The following is a 17,823-nucleotide window of genomic DNA, read 5'->3' on the forward strand; positions in this document are numbered from 1 at the left end:
AGTAATTATAAAATTCAATAGTATTATACTCTGTCTAATCAGATATTTCATTATTTAAGCCAAAAGGGTCTCATTTTAAAATTAAAAAGGATTGGTAAACAGCTTAATTTTGAATTAGAAACTTTTTCATATAGAATAATATTGAACTGATGTTCAGATACATGAATAAGTTTTTCAACTTCAACTATCGCTACATTGTTTAGGCTAGGGTTTCCCAAACTTGTCTTGGATAAAGCATCTTTTGCACATCATTGAAAACTGACATTTAATTGCATCCACTAACAATTAGCATTTTATACGATCATTGTAATGTTTTTTTTTTATAAACTGCACTATGATATGAATAATGATGTCATTAATTTTTAACCACAAAATGTTTTTTATTTATTTTGTTGATAATATACTGCTTTATCAATCCTACACTTCTAACAATAGGTTCAATTTTCAAAGCCTCAAACCGGGCTAAATTAAATTTCAGTTTAATTCAGTTTAATCATCTTTTGCCCTGTTAACAACATTGATACGAATTATATATATTACAGTAACTTCTTGCGAATCTACACTTTCATTTGGATTTCAATTTTGAACTTTCAAAAATACAAAAACCAGTTTAAATTAATGCTGTACGATTTAAATTTGTTGTGTGTATTTAAATAACGAGCATAAAGTTAATTTTATAGGCAAATTTATTAATTTTTCAAAAAACATAAAAATTTAATGTCAATTATTTTCCTTATCTTAAAAGCTATCTAAATTTTTTTTTTTATTTTAGAGAACGCACCTTTGTCTTTAATTTAAAAAAAACAATTTTGGTTTGGGGTTGGAATTATTTCATGGGGTCCCTCCAAAAATAAAGTTTTTTTTTGTTTTTTTTTCATTATTATTGTTTAGAACCAAAAATAATTTTTTTTTTAAATTTTTTTTTTATTTTCCCTTATTTTGCATGTTATTTAAACTCTTAAATGTTTATTTTATAAATAATGTTAATATCTTTTACGATTTGGCCCCAAAGCAAAATGATGTATATTACACTATCATTTGCCTTGGCCATTTCCTAGATAAAAAATTGATAAAAGGAAAAAACAAATTAATAAGAATGTGCATTACAACAAATTTAATTAAATTACTTTATTTTACTTAAGTTTGTTGTAATTTACATTCTTATTAATCGTTTTTTTCCTTTTATCAATTTTTTATCCAGGAAATGGCCAAGGCAAATGATAGTGTAATATACATCATTTTGATTTTGGGCCAAATCGTAAAAGATATTAACATTATTTATAAAATAAACATTTAAGAGTTTAAATAACATGCAAAATAAGGGGAAAAAAAAATTTTTGGTTCTAAGCAATAATAATGAAAAAAAAACAAAAAAAAACCTTTATTTTTGGCGGGACCCCATGAAATAATTCCAACCCCAAACCAAAATTTATTTTTTTTAATTAAAGACAAAGGTGCGTTCTCTAAAATAAAAAAAAATGTTTAGATAGCTTTTAAGATAAGGAAAATAATTGACATTAAATTTTTATGTTTTTTGAAAAATTAATAAATTTGCCTATAAAATTAACTTTATGCTCGTATTTAAATAACCGTGTGTTTAAAATTTTTATATAAATTCTCTCGTTAAGATATAAAATTTAAACTTATTTATTTTTTAATTTTTTACTATAAAAACTTCTCGTTTTATTATGAGTTTTCGTTTAATAACTCTGTTTTGCTGTGGACGTAATATGCGTAGATTTGCAAGAAGTTACTGTGGACTCATTAAAAAAAACGTCCTTTCTTGAGCATCTACTTTTAAGTATTTCCATAATTTCAATTAGTTCAATGAAAACTCAACTGTAGCTTTAACTTTAAAGATATTTTGTTATTTACAACAAAATATCTCGTCTTTATTTACTGTTCAGTTTGTAGTTTTATAATATTAAAAATACATGCTATAAACCGAACATATAATTGATATTAAAATTATTTGATTTTATAAAACGTAAGCTCTAAACCGTTTTTTACACTTTTGTGAAATTTAAATTTTCAAAACTATTTAGATGTCTAAACTAAAATCTTAATTTAAAGGCTCCTTAAATACAAATATCTAAAATTTTATTAGTTAATTAAACTTTTGATTTACTAGTTCATTTTATACGTTTATTCTTACGAAGAAACTCGTAAAAATCTGAAGAACGATATATCAATGAATGTACTAAAAAATGGCTTTAAATTTTTATATATGTTTTTTTGAAAACCGCAATGTGAAATGTTAAGTGACGTCATCAAGCTTTAACCACAAAATGTTAAAAAAGATTTGATTATAATTTACTGCTTCTTAGCCATTGTGATAGATTGTAGATTATGGCCTTTAAATTTTAAGTCTTATACTGGACTATAACAAAATATGTTTAATATTGATAATGATATACTTTGTAGCAGTTTACACCAGTCAAATTATTATGAAATAACTTCAGTATTAAACCAAGGGTTTCTAAGTCTAATACAATTCAAAATAAACCAAGATTCTTTTGCATACAAATTTGATTCTATAAGATGTTTATAAATAAACAAAATATTATAAGTAAGTAAACTTTAAATATCGCTGCATTGTCTAGGTCAGGGTTTTAACATTTTAATTTAAATAAAACTACTTTGCACTGTTAGGTACACACTGTCGTTTAGTTACGCAATTTTAAAAATACATAAACTAATTTAAACTAATGTTGTACAAACTAAAATTGTTGTATGTATTGAATTAACCGTAAATTTTATTAATATGTTTAAGTTTTCTTGTTTAAATATAATCAACAAAATCGGCGAAAGTCTGCAGAACAAGTCCGGACTCTCGTTTGCCGTGAGACAAGCTCAAATTTAACAAAGTTGTTAAATTTGAGCTTGTCTCACGGCAAACGAGAGTCCGGACTTGTTCTGCAGACTTTCGCCGATTTTGTTGATTGTACTAAAACGAGCGTACCAGATGTCTTGCCTAGTGGCAAATGTTTTAAACGTTGCACGGCAAAGACAATGCTGACGTCACTAATCCAGGGTTCGTGCGCGTCAGGCTAAATCAGGCTAAGTCAGGCTAAATCAGTTTTTTTGAAAAAATTTGAAAAACGTCAGGCTAAATCAGTTTTTTTATTTAAAAATTTGAGAATCTCAGTTTTTCTCAGTTCAAATGCTTGAAAATTTTTGATTAAAAAAATGGAGAAATATGTTTAAGATCAAATTGAGATGTGAATTTATTTCTAAATAAAGATTTAGTTATTAAAGACAAAATCAGTCAGTATTTGTAAAAATAAATGCTTAAAACCTTTCGTTGAATCTTTAAAAAATTTAAAAATCTTCATTATTTTGTTTTGAGTAGATTATATACGTCATAAATATGAAAATTCATAAAAAAATACAGTTTAAACATTACAGTTTAGTTCAACAACTTAGCTGTTTGTTTGAATTTGTTTACATTAGCTATGTTTTTCATAGCTTAGTTGGTTGAACTGTTTTAATTTCTAATTTAAAGGCTTTATACCAACTACTTTTTAGATTAAAATTTTAGCAATTCTTTCATATATTTTACTGTTTGTTTAAAGTTAATTGAGATATTCAAAACACTAAAACTTAGCTTTATGATATAAGTACTAAGTTTTGTCGGAGTACAAATTTTAGGTATAATTCATTTTTCTTTACAAGAACAAAATATAAAAGGTTTTTTTTTTAAATTTAAGTGTAAGCTTTTTAAGTCTGATACGACATCAACAATCACTGTATTTATTTAGAATTTAGGATTTATAGTTATGTATCAATTTTAAGTATTAGTCAAAATACTATAATAATTTTTTTTTACTTAATTTAATATTCGTGTAAGCGATTCATTTAAAATTTTAATAAAACACGACAATGCACATCGTTTTATTATAAATCTGGTTTTAATGGTTTTACTTAGTACTTAATTATATTAATCAATTGTGTTAAGTAATATTTATTAAATTTTTACACTGGTATTAGTTATAGATTAGATATAACACTTATTTTAAAACTTATCACCGAATTTTTTATGTTTAGGGCATAGGGGGGGTCAATCACCTTATTCACAATTTAGTCTTATTTTATTGAGTTGTAACTAAGCTGTGAGTTGCTTTTTGCAGATTTTTATAGCTCAAAATATTATTAAGATAAAGCTGGTTGAAGTCGTAGACTACAATAGTACTAATCAAGACCCCCCAATACCTACAATGACTTCTAAATGGGGTTTTCCTTACTTTGAAAAAATGTCAAGCTAAATTGGTCTCAGTCAGGCTAAATGAAAAAAAATTCGCGCACGAACCCTGCTAATCATTGCCAGCAAATAATTGCTTCATGCGAAAGCATGATAAACCGTTTGTAAATTGACGACTACAAGTTTTTCGGTTGTGACTGACTGATGAGTCCTAATAAGGACGAAACCGATCTCAGTCTACCGAAACTTGTGGTCTGATGATCGAATTGGCAGGATCAACCCTTTTGTTTAAATATAATGTTCAAATTAATAAAACTTTTACTGTAAAAACCTCTCGTTTAATTACTTCTTCTCGTTTAGTTACGTACTTTTGCTGTGGACGTAATGTGCGTAGATTTGCGAGAGGTTACTGTGTACTCATTTAAAAAAAAGTCTCTTTCTTTAACATCTACTTTTAAGTACATCTACTAACAATAAGCTTTTCAAACGGTCAGCACTCTTTTTTCGAGAAATGTGTTGTGAAATGTATAGTGACGTCATTACGTTTTAACCACTAATTTTTTTAATTTAGTTTTTATATATTCTATCCAAACAACTTATCATCGTACATCATACAGTTTGGAATATTTAAAAACCTCTAACCAACCAGGTTAGAATAAAATTCTATGAAACCCCAAGAACTTTTCCAAAGTAATCAACAGGGTTCAAAAAAACATCGAAATTCAAAAGTGTAAAAAAAGAAAAAACCTGAAATTTGAAAAAAATTACATGTAAAGTAATGAAATTAAGAAATAGCACAATAACTCTATAATATAGATAATTTTTTTGTTGTCATTATTTTTTTATTAAAAAAAACACATTTAGAGTAGCTTAACAGTATCTTTTTAATGTTGTTATGCTACTTAAGACAAATTTACACTTTAAACTTCATTTTATATCAAAAAAAGTTCCAACAACTTGTATATTCCAAAACCTAGAATTTTTTTTTGAAAACTTTTGTCAACACTGTAATAATATTTATTTTTAAATTATACTCATTTTCATAAAAGCCCTTTTTTCAACAACTTCATATAGTTACATTTGCTTTTTGAACTTAATTTTTCAAACATTGGGCTGTAAAACGTTTAGTGACGTCGTTAAGTTTAACCAGTAATTTTTTTCATAAAGTAATTAATAAATAAATAGTTAATAATTTGATCGGGTCAGAGGGAATCATCATTGATTTTGGAATTTGTCAAAATGCAACTTTAATGCTCTAAACTGGGCTAAAATACAATTAATTTCATACTAGGTTGTTTTGGCACTGGAAATAATATTTAAGTGATATTTAAAAACCTGAAAGCTCATTGATACCTATTTAATAATTCAATTCCTTTATTAGTTATAGGGTAAAACCCGCAAAACACTGAAAACTTCATTTTTTATAGTTACCACAAATATTTTCAACTTAATAATATTTTGATTAGTTTAATTCTTATCAGGAGGAAACTTGTAAAAATCCGAAAGCTCATTGATTTCGAATAAATTATATGTTTTTATTTTAGGAAAAAACCTGAAGGCTCATTAATTATTAATTTAATAATTATTAATATTTTTTTAATTTTGGGAAGAAACTCATAAAATCCTGAAGTCTCATCTGTACCTTTTATTAATTTAATTTATTTATCATTTCTAAGAGGAACCCTGAAAAAACTGAAGGCTTATAATTTATTAACTTATCATTTATATTGTTTTTTTAATATTTTACATTTATTATTTTAGGAAGAAACTCGCAAAAACCTGAGAGCTCAGGCGGAAATCGCAAATTTGGCAGCCGCAGCAGTCAAGAGGCTCTCCAAAGTCAACAATGAAGTCACAAACAAGAATCCGAATGACGTAACGAACAATGACGTCACGTCGTCTTTCGATGACGAAACGAGGACCAGCGTTACGTCGACCGACACTTCCGTCAGGTATTGTTGCGTCATAATGATAAGTTGTTTTATTACAAGTGTCTTGATTATTATATTATAATCGACCTTAAGTTATTTCGAATTAATCTTATTTGGTCATTTTGTTAATAACTGATTATTTAAATAGAGCGTTCTTTTTTTTAATTTTAGTTGCAATTAATGTTACATTTAAAGATTTACGAAGTTCACATACTCAGTTTGGATTTTAAACGTGTTTTGAATTGTTAAAGCATTTCTTGTGTACACTTTTTGTTATACTTACACTTAGTATTGAAAATGTTCACTAACTTGCTTTTAGTTTTTGACAAAAATAAGTTCAAATACAAGTTTTATTTCAAACAGCAAAACAACTGAATTGTCGAGATCACAAAATTATTCATCTTCGTACAAAAGTAGAAGCGGTAAAAGTAACAGAAATTCCAGCAAATACTCAGTGACTAGGAATTCTAACAGGAGAAAATCCTTGGATGTTCCTGACACTGCTAGGTTTATATATTAAATTTGTTTTAATATTTTTTTTAAAGTATGTTTTTTTAACACATATCCTTAACCTCATGACCAATTCAAACTTTACTGTTTAGCTGATTTATTACAAACACTTAAAAATTGGTGTAAGATAATTTTAGGCACATTAAGTAATTGTAGTTATTTTATTAATGATAATAACTTATACGTTTTGAAATCATTAAAGTCTACCAATGGTATTATTGCTTGCAGATCTAAATTGTTTAAACTTTTAGCAAAACATTAAATAATAAAACATCTTTTTTTAAATATCTTATCAAGAGCTGCAATAATAAAGCCAACGTTTAATTGCCGGGTCTACATAAGAGTTTTTGTAATAAAATGAAAACTTTCAGGTCAATAACTGAAGCAACTTCTATAGCAGAAGAACTCCCATCCAGAAAAAGTAGATTGTCTTCTACAGCCAAATCTAATTACTCTATTGAAGAAGATTTACCTTCTAGGAAAAGTACAGCTAGATCTAACTACTCCATAGAAGAAGATTTACCTTCTAGGAAGAGCACAGCTAGAACTAATTACTCAATAGAAGAAGACTTACCTTCTAGGAAAAGTACAGCTAGAACTAATTACTCAATAGAAGAAGATATAAAAAGTAGAAAAAGTACTGCAAGATCTAACTACTCAATCGAAGAAGATATAAAGTCTAGGAAAAGCACAGCTAGAACTAACTACTCAATAGAAGAAGATTTACCTTCTAGGAAAAGTACAGCTAAAACTAACTACTCTATCGAAGAAGATTTACCTTCTAGGAAAAGTACAGCTAGAACTAATTACTCAATAGAAGAAGATTTACTTTCTAGGAAAAGTACAGCTAGGTCTAACTATTCAATTGAAGAAGATATAAAAAGTAGAAAAAGTACTGCAAGATCTAACTACTCAATCGAAGAAGATATAAAGTCTAGAAAAAGCACAGCTAGATCTAATTACTCCATAGAAGAAGACTTACCACCGAGTAGTAGAAAAAGCAGGTTGTCTCACTCTCAAAGATCTGTTAGCACTCACATGTCAGGTAGAAGTGCTTCTAGAGGAGATAAAACTCCCAGGTTATTAATAATAATGATGATAAATAGTGTTTGTATTTTGTTTCATAAACAATTTAGTCAAAATTTTTACACAAAAATTTAAATTAAATCAATCACAACTTTTGTTTTTTCTTTCTAGTTTAACAGTTGTACTTTTGAAATAAAAGTTATATAACGCTTCAAATTAAATCTACAAGTAAGTTTTATGTACAAAATATTTGCATTTTTTTGTTTCATTAGTAATAGTTAGTAAGTATGGAATTAATTTACATGTCAATTAACGAAAAGAATAATCAAAAAACTATATTTTTGAACGATAATACTACTAGTAAATTTTTATAAACAAAATTGTTTACATTTACAGGTCAGTTACTGAAGCTACTTCAATAGCTGAGGAAATTTCAAACAGAAAAAGCAGAAATAACAGTTTAAAATCTTCTAGAAAAAGTGAAAGGTAAATAAATAGTTTTAAATGTTAGACAAAACAAATACAATTAAATTTCAAACTATCAAAAACTTTTCTTATTATTTTTTCCATATAATGTTTTATATTAATCCCATAGTTTAAACTATGAATTTAAATTATCGATGTATATATGATTAGTTACTTTATAAATAAAGACGTGCAACCAGGTTTCGGTGTCAAAAAATTGCGACCTCTTAAAGTAAAATAAGATAGTAAACTGAAAATAGAAGAGCTTTTATTAAAAACTTCACATAAAAAAAAAAACAAAATGCGTTTCGACTATTCTATTAAGTCATAATTTAATTAAAAAAGTGTTGTAATGTAAAAAACTGAGTATACGAAAAAATATGACTAGAATGTTTAAAAACAAACAAAACACTGCAGATCGATAACAGAAGACATACAATCGGCAACTGAGAGCAAAATAAAATATCCGCCAGTTGGAGCTAGCGAGTCGGAAATTTGTACAAATGTTGAATCGGAAAGTTTTGATGAAAGCATTTTGGAAGAATCGCATAAAGCTGTTTTGCCTTATGAAAGTCATAGAAGGTAGTTTATATTGTTTAGTTTTGTATGTATAATGTTTTTATAAAACTTAAAGAAAACTACATAGTTCAACGAATTTAAAGAAATAATAAAAATTTTAAATTTTAGCTATAGTTAAGAGATTATAAATTAAGTACTTATTTTTTATTTCAAAAATTAAAAGTTGTTAATGTTAAATGTAAGTATATTTTTTAAATTTTCACTAAAAAATATTATTAAACTTATAATAGTTTGCTTATAATTGAATTATTTAAATAATTGAAATTTAATTGAAGAAAAGAGTAAAAATTGTGCATAGATTGTAAATTGATGTATTTATATTTTTAATTTTCACCAAGTAAAAACTATTAAAATCATAACAATTTGCTTATAATTGAGTTTTGATTTAATTAAATATTATAAATTATTTAATGGTAATAAAAAATAAATATATTTAAACGTAAAAGTAAATATTGCTAAATATTAAACTTTAAATTTAATTTAATTATCCAACAGAAAACAACGAAGAAGCTCTAGTTCTAGCAGATCTACAAATTTGAACAAATCAGCGAATTATTTGAACAAATCTGGAAATTATTCAAGCGATTTTATCAGTAGAAGGTCAAGTTCTACACCCAGTAGAAAGAAATATAAAGGTAAAGATTGTAATTTAAAGTAATAGAAAAAAAAATGTAATGTAAAATTATAAAAGTATGAATAATTGGTTGAAAAATATATAAAGTTTATATTATAATCTATTAGTTTCAAAAAATATTTAAAGGTAATAAAAAAAAAAAAAACTTAAACGTAGAAAGAAATATCGCTGGGAAAAACAATAAGATATAATATGCTTTATTAGTGAAACAACTAAATTGAAAGGTTAAATTTTTTTTTAAAAACTAAGATCACTTTAGAAATCAAGATAAAAGTTTCTGCTTATTTTTTTTCTTGTAAATAATTTATCAACAAACTTATCAATAAAAAAATACAACTCAATTGTAGCTATTAAAACTTTAATTCTTAACATTTAAAATTCTCAATTTAAACAGATGCAGACCAGTATAGTTCTACAGATGAAACTGTTACAACTTTGTTTAGTGAATCTGATATAGGTAAATTTTATTAACTTAAAAAATATATTTAGTTTTATTTTCATTTTTGTTATATTGTTTGATATAAATTAAATTTTTTTATTTTAAAAGTTTTGTTAATTTTTCATAAGATAAAACTTTAGTTAGTTATTTCAAGATCGGTCATTAAAAAAATATATATATATTGTTGTAATTTAATTAATTTTCACAGTTTTTTTTATTTTTAGGATCTTTTCATAATTTTATGAATGAGGCAGTCACTAGATATATGAAAGAACAGCAAGTCAGAACCAAACACCAAGAAATGCTATTAAAATTGAGAGAAAAAGCTGTAAAAGTTTGTTTTGTTTATGTTTTGCAATAATATTAAAAAAAGTTACTAAAACTGAGAGAAAAATCTGTTTAAATTAGTTTTATTGGTAATTATTCACAAAATTAAATTAAAACATCAAAAAATTAGAACAGCTTTTTTCCGGTGCATAACTTACTAAAAATATTTAACAGAATTCATTTAATTTTCTTTAAATTTATTTAAGTACTTTCAAAGTAGGACTTATCAGAAATAGTTTTCTACGGAATTGGAATGAATATAAATTGAAATAAAATTATACTGAAGTTTAAAGTTTTAAGATATAAAATGACGTAATAATCAAATGTTAAAAATTAAACGTTTACCAAACTAGACTTTTTAAATCCTTATATTAGTAATTTTAAAGTAATTAGTTTATTGTTAAGTTTTGTTAAGTTTTATTTTTAAGCATAGTTTTAATTTAATTTTTTTTTTATTGCTTTTTTATTTAGATTTTATTGCTTCTACCGAGTTTTATTAGTATACCAAATTTGTTTAGCATTAGCACTTATTTAGTTTTTAACATTTGATTATTACGTCATTTTATATCTTAAAACTTTAAACTGCAGTATAATTTTTCAATTTGTATTCATTCCAATTCCGTAGGAAACTATTTCTGATGAGTCCTACTTTGAAAGTACTTAAATAAATTTAAAAAAAAATGAAATGAATTCTGTTATATATTTTTATCAAAAATTAAAAAAAATAAATAAAAGAGACAATTAAAAACAAAAGTCGTTGCCTTAGAAGCTGTCAGTGGTAGTACAGTGCTTATTGAATGATGAGAAAGCTATTTTGATAAACGTTATTGCTATTATTAACCTGTTATCACTCTTTATATTATCGTTTTTATATTTTCAAATGTCTTCCAACAGGAAAAAGCAGCAACCGAACTTTCCTGGTTGCATCAGGAAGCCCTTTCAAGGAAGCCAGGTGGAAAATCAGGAGTGAAATCGGGAAGAGGTTTTCAGGACGACAAGATGCCTGATTTTAACAGGAGGAAGAAGGTATGAGTTTTTATTAAAATTAAAAAAAGTTTGAAACTATCCTATAACAATTAGCTTTTAATTAATTTTAGTTTTTTAAACTTTTAAACAACCAACAATTTTTTTTTGAAAAATTCACTGTGTAATGTTTAGTGACGTCATTATATTTTAACCACAATTTTTTTTTTCAAATTTACTTATAAAGTCTATCGAGTAATAGTTACCTCATACTTTTAACAGTTGTTTTAATTTGAATGCCCTAAACCGGGCATAAAATACAATCTACTGGTGATTTATCACTTCTAGTGACTCAGCACATAAACTCAGGGTTGCCAAAATCCCTTGAAACTTGGTATTTGACAATTTAGGCTGAAAAACCTGGCATGTGAGAAACTTTTAAAAATACCACTAAAAAAACCTAGAACTTTTAACAATTTTAACATGTTAAGTAGTAAAATTTAAATTTGACTCAAAAATCTATGATATAGATAACATTTTTGTCATCATTAAAAATCTTTTTTATTACAGCTTTTAGTAGCTTTACAGTATATTTTCAATATTTTTATACTCTTTAACTAATTTCTTACCTTAAACTTAACTTTAAACTAAAAATAGATCCGAAAATGTGTACTAAAAAAACTTGGTGAAAGTTTGCCAAAAACATTTGGCAACCCTGTAAACTAAATGTATTGTACTGAGCTTTGCTGATACATGGTAATTTAAAGGAAGCAAGAGTACTTGTATATATAAAACCTTGTTAATGTAGATCTTAAAAAGTATTAGTATATAAAGCTATGTCGTATAAAGCTAATATTTTCTAAATAGGAAATTAGAAGGAGGTTGAAGAAAGAACAGGAAGAAATAAGGAAGTTGAAAGGTTTGTAATTATGTATTTAAATAATAATTATTACTATACATTTATATATATATCTTAGTATTGTAGGGGAGTCTAAAGGTTTGTAATTATGTATGTTACTAATAATCGTTACTATACATTTATATATATCTTAGTATTGTTGGGGAGTTTAAAGGTTTATAGGAGAAAATGTTTTATAGTAATATTTCTATTGTGATGTAAAGTTAATATGCTATCAGATACGTTAACAAGTTATAAAGGAGTCACAGAATAGGACTCAGCAGTAAACTTATATACTTTTATAGTTGTATTTTATACTTTATTGTGATGCTTTTATGAGGAATAAAATTAACTTAATATGTAGCTAAAACTTGTTTACACAAAATTAGGTACTTTTTCTTAAAATTTTTGTAACATTTAAAAATGTTGTACACAAAAGTAGACAGAGCTGCTTCTAAAGATCAGAAATTTGTAATATAATTAATAATTATTTGATAATTTTTTTATATTAATATATTTACATAAGTAAATAGAGCTGTTTAAAAAGATCATAAATTTATAATTATTTAATAATTTATTTATATCCTAATTATTTGCAGAGGTCAACAGAGCTGCTTCAAAAGATCAGAAGTTTATAATGAAGCAACACGAAGCACTGAATAAAACGAGAAAAAATAATAAATTATTAAAAGATAAGCTGAAAGCTAGCAATAAACAGCAAAAAGGTTTTAATATGATGATTTACACTGATATTTACAACTAAATTAACTTCATAAAAGAACAATTTAAAAAAAAGAAAGCACCAATAAAGTAATTACAACATTAAATGTAGATTTTACAAGGGAGTTTAATTTTTTGGAAATTTTCTTGTAAACAAATTTAATCTCAAATAAGTTAAAAATTTAAAAGAGTAACAAGCAGTATGGTAAAAATTATTGAGAAGTAATAAATATGCTTGTAAAAAAATCAAGAAAATTACTATTACATATTTAACAAATAATGTAACGGAGAAAAAAGTTAATTGAAATACAAACAATTATTAAATTATTTTTTTTTTGCCAATACAGGGTTTCCAATAAACCAGGAATCCTGAAAAAGCCTGGAATTTGACAAATTAGTCTAAAAAAATCTGGAAAAATCTGAAATTTTAAACAATCTTTACATATTAAGTAGTAAAATTTCGACTTGACTCAAAAAATCTACCATATAGATAAAAAAAATTTGTCAACATAAACATTTTTCTTAAGTAATATTTAAAAGTAGCTATTCAGTATCTTTTCAATGTTTTGTACTATAAAATACAAAAAATAAATTAACGATGGTTTAAAAATCTACCAGTTTATTGCACGTTTTCTTCAAATTAATTTCGGACAACCGTCCTTCATCAGTGAAAATTTAAAACTAGTAGAACTAAACACATTCATGCAACAAAAAAATAAATAAAAGTTAAAATATATATTATGACGTAGTAGTTCAAAACTGTGTATAAAACTAAAATTTTAAAAGCTAGGCGATTTTTACATTGTAATAGTACCTTTGTAAGCAAAAGCAAATCCAAATGAAATGAATATAAAAACAAACACCTTAATTTGAAGAAAACGTGCAATAAACTGGTAGATTTTTAAACCATCGTTAATTTATTTTTTGTATTTACTGATGCAGGGGAAAAAAATCACCAATAAAAACAATTGACTTGTGTCCTGGACCGATTTGCGAATTATTTATAAATCTTTAAGATGATCCAGACTATAAATCTCCAGAAAAGACACATGTCAAAAGAAATTGCACATTATACTAAACTAAAAGAACTAAACACATTCTTGCAACGAACTCTTAAAACAAATTTAATTTTACAATCAAATTTCAAGAAAGGAATAGACAGAGACTTACTTCTAATTCAACAAAAAAGAAACTTAAAAACTAGACTACAACAAATACAAATTGAAATCAAGAACTATGAAACACAAATCAGAAAAGAAAACAAACTACCAGAAGATACAGCAGGTAAACTAAGTTATGCACATTTACAAAACAAACATAAGAAACACTATATTCAAAAATTTAATTTTTTATTTAACAAACAAAAAAGTCAAATCATTAGTCTCAATAGAAAAACTAAACAAAAAGCTAAAAACAAAAAAAGTTATGCAAGATATAAATACCGTAAAAGAATGAAGAAATTAACTTTAGATAAATGCATTTTAGAACAAGCAAACTCAAGAGTTGTTAACAAATCGAACATTGTTTTAAACAATGATCATAAAGTTTTACTATCACATGGTTTAAATTTTGTACCTACCCCTAAGTGGAATAACAATCTGAAAGATAATGAATGGTTAAGACTTATGAAACATATTAGAACGGTTGAGTGGCAAAATGTCTTCAACAATAATGATAACGAAACAACCTTAAAACATCAAATTAATTTACCAACTAAATTAAAAATACAAAAGTACAATCGACCTTTGAATGTACAACTTGACGACAAAATTAAAACTTATTGTAATATGGCTAAAAGTAAACTAATAAATTTAGAAGAACAAGTAAACAAACAATATTTCAAACGAAATAATTTGAATCCAAAACTTAGAACTGCTTTATATGATTTAAATACAAAAGTTAAAAATAAAGAAATAGTGATTTGTAAATCAGACAAAGACGGAAAGTTAATTGTTTTAAACCATGATGATTACAAACTTATAATGAATCGCGAACTTAAAACGTTTGAAAAGATCGACACATTAAACTCAAATAACATTGAAAAACATTTTGAAAATATACGTAATAAAGTTAAAGATTTTATGATTAATTTACACAAACTCAATTGCATAGATGAAAATATCCTAAAACACACAGTCGGAGTAACATTTAAGAACGGAATCTACACTAAAATCAAAGGTACACTAGCAAAAAATTTTCAATGTAATGACCCAGCCTACGCCTACCCATTATTTAAAACTCATAAACTTGAAAGTTCTAAAATAAGCAAAACAAGAGTTCTTGACATACCCGTACGCCTAGTACAGTCTGCAGGTAAAATAACCACTACAAAAGTAACCACCTTTTTAGAATTAATTTTTAAACCGATTTCAAAAAAATTTTGTCAATATAATGTTAATGAATATTGCAAGGATAGTAAAACATATTTAGAAGAATTAGCTAACTGGAAAAATAATTTAAGCAACAAAAAAAATAAAGATGAAACTCTTTACTTAGTAGCTGCAGACGTGCAAGGTTTGTACCCTAACTTGTGTCGAGAACTAATTAAAGCAAGTATTTCAAATGCTCTCCAAAAGTGCACAAATTACACCAAAGAAATCAGAAAAATCCTGATCGACCTCACAATTTTCTGTCTTGAAAATATTGTAGTAAAAAACGGCAATTCCTTCTACAAACAATCCAAAGGAATTATAACTGGTGACAACAACTCAGTGTCAATTGCAAATATTGCACTGCACCACGTTATAATGCCTATTGCAACTACAATTAAAACTACAAAACTCTTCAAACGCTACATTGATGATATTGTCTTTTTGTCTGAGACATTAGATGTTACAGATAATGTTAAAAGACAATTGAAATGTGCGTTTGAAGAACACAATCTTAAGCTAGTTTTCAGACAAATATCTACAAAAAATGATGGTGACGAACTTGAGTTTTTGGATATTAATCATGTCATTGACAAGACAGAAATAAGCGGGTTTTATGTAAAAAACTACATAAAACCAACAGCAAAAAATCGTGTATTTGTAAATGGAAAATCACACCATCCACGCTCCATTTACAAATCAATTATATTCGGTGAGTCAATAAGACTAAGAAGATTGTGCGAACGTGACAATGATTACTTAGAAGCAATAAAGTCTTTAAAAGATAAATGTTTAAAATCTTGCTTCTGTAAGGCTTTAGTTGAGGATATGATTAATATCACAGTAGAATGGAAAGATCGGTTTGGACCTCCAATGAAGAAGGCAAGAGAAATTAACGATAATATAAGTGTTTGGACGACAAACTTTCCAAAACTATTAAAACTCACTGAGAAAGAAAGAGAACTAAACCCGAATGTTTTAGTGGCATATAAACGTCCACAAACAATTGCGGCACTATTAACAAACTATAAGATCCAAGCCTATGAAAATAGTGTAGCAATTGGTGGATCTCACCCTTGTGGAAAATGCTTATTGTGCAACCGAGGGGGAGTAGGCGGAATGGTGAAAAAAACTAACTTAATAAAATCAAAAAGTGGTAAAACAATTGAATTAAAAAAGAATTTGAATTGCAAAAATTTTGGGATTTATGCGGCAAAGTGCAATATCTGTGGTGAGCACTATGTGGGACAGACAATTACGTCTTTTTCCCAAAGATGGTGCTCTCACAGACATAACTGGAAGAACATGACCACCAGCGAGACAAATGATCGAGCTGCACTCAAACTTCACTACGCCAACAAGCATCCAACATCGAACAAAACCTTTGAAGAAGCATATTCAATCACTTTTACAGACTCAACAAGCAACCATACGAACTTAGATTATTTAGAGAGTAAATGGGTTAATTTATTACAAGCAAGTATAAACATAAACAAAACAATACTGCCTTTTTATAGATAATAGAAAACTTATAAAATCAATAATTTTACAGTAATCGGTTTTTAATGGGATAGTTTCACAGAGAATATTTTTTTGTTTCACAGTGGTTTTTGACCGTTTGTTTGCTTGATGGAGTGTTTGCCTTAAAAAACAATATATTAGAAAAAATAATTTGCTGCTGAAACAAGTTAATTTGATTCTTTATATGGTTTTTGTGTTGTTGTCTTGTTTGGATTTGAGTTTCGTTTCAAGGTAGTTGTTTTTATTCGGGGATTGAACTGTCTCTTTTAAGATAAAAAGTTTGTAAGATACAGCTTGTTGTTGATGAAGGTTTTTGTAATTGCTTTAAGTATTGTTTGGGAAAGGTTTTTATTCTTGTTTGTGTTTCGCCGATAGCAGTGACTATTTGTTGACAATGACTGACATCAAACAGTTCCTTACTGAGATGGTTTTGATTTGGTTTGGAGTTTATATTGGTGGGGTGTTTGTTTTTATATTCATTTCATTTGGATTTGCTTTTGCTTACAAAGGTACTATTACAATGTAAAAATCGCCTAGCTTTTAAAATTTTAGTTTTATACACAGTTTTGAACTACTACGTCATAATATATATTTTAACTTTTATTTATTTTTTTGTTGCATGAATGTGTTTAGTTCTACTAGTTTTAAATTTTCACTGATGAAGGACGGTTGTCCGAAATTAATTTGAAGAAAACGTGCAATAAACTGGTAGATTTTTAAACCATCGTTAATTTATTTTTTGTATTTACTGATGCAGGGGAAAAAAATCACCAATAAAAACAATTGACTTGTGTCCTGGACCGATTTGCGAATTATTTATAAATCTTTGTACTATAAAACACAGTTTCTTACCTTAAACTTAATTTCAAAATTAAAATAGACTAAAATGTTTACTTTTAAAAACCTGAAGGAAATTTTGAAAACCTGGAGAAAATTTTCCAAAAAATTTGGCAACCCTGCAAGAAACAATTCAAAAAAATATCTATCTCTACAAATAGCCGTTTAATAGTTAAACAATTACACAATTATTTTTTTTTACACTTACCAATAGTTTTAAAATACTTTTATAATAATTAAACAGACGACGAAAGCAATTCTCCCGTCAAAAGCGCGATGACGTCAATGAGCATTGTTACGTCACATGACGAAGACAATATATCGCTTGCCGATCTTTCTGATAAAATGATCACCGCTTCTGAGGTGATTTTATTTGTTATTTTATTCAATTATTTAATCATTA

General features: G+C 26.4%; 2 protein-coding genes across 2 annotated transcripts in view; one reads left to right on the plus strand and one right to left on the minus strand.

Moving 5' to 3' along the window:
• LOC145836176 (small ribosomal subunit protein eS24-like) overlaps positions 1-17,823 on the minus strand; it is a 201,982-nt gene that overhangs the window by 170,260 nt on the left and 13,899 nt on the right. The gene's annotated exons all lie outside the window — the stretch shown is intronic.
• LOC145835607 (uncharacterized) overlaps positions 1-17,823 on the plus strand; it is a 64,982-nt gene that overhangs the window by 29,074 nt on the left and 18,085 nt on the right. The window contains exons 24-35 of the mRNA XM_082943278.1: positions 5,963-6,153; positions 6,496-6,639; positions 7,014-7,721; positions 8,065-8,154; positions 8,551-8,715; positions 9,208-9,347; positions 9,741-9,803; positions 10,010-10,119; positions 11,007-11,138; positions 11,943-11,994; positions 12,573-12,698; positions 17,665-17,783. Of these exons, the coding sequence (XP_082799404.1) occupies positions 5,963-6,153; positions 6,496-6,639; positions 7,014-7,721; positions 8,065-8,154; positions 8,551-8,715; positions 9,208-9,347; positions 9,741-9,803; positions 10,010-10,119; positions 11,007-11,138; positions 11,943-11,994; positions 12,573-12,698; positions 17,665-17,783 (2,040 nt within the window). The remainder of the gene's footprint in view (positions 1-5,962; positions 6,154-6,495; positions 6,640-7,013; positions 7,722-8,064; positions 8,155-8,550; positions 8,716-9,207; positions 9,348-9,740; positions 9,804-10,009; positions 10,120-11,006; positions 11,139-11,942; positions 11,995-12,572; positions 12,699-17,664; positions 17,784-17,823) is intronic.

The sequence above is a fragment of the Thalia democratica genome, chromosome 5 (assembly GCF_965202585.1).
Source record: "Thalia democratica chromosome 5, ktThaDemo2.hap1.1, whole genome shotgun sequence".
NCBI classification, from domain to species: domain Eukaryota; kingdom Metazoa; phylum Chordata; class Thaliacea; order Salpida; family Salpidae; genus Thalia; species Thalia democratica.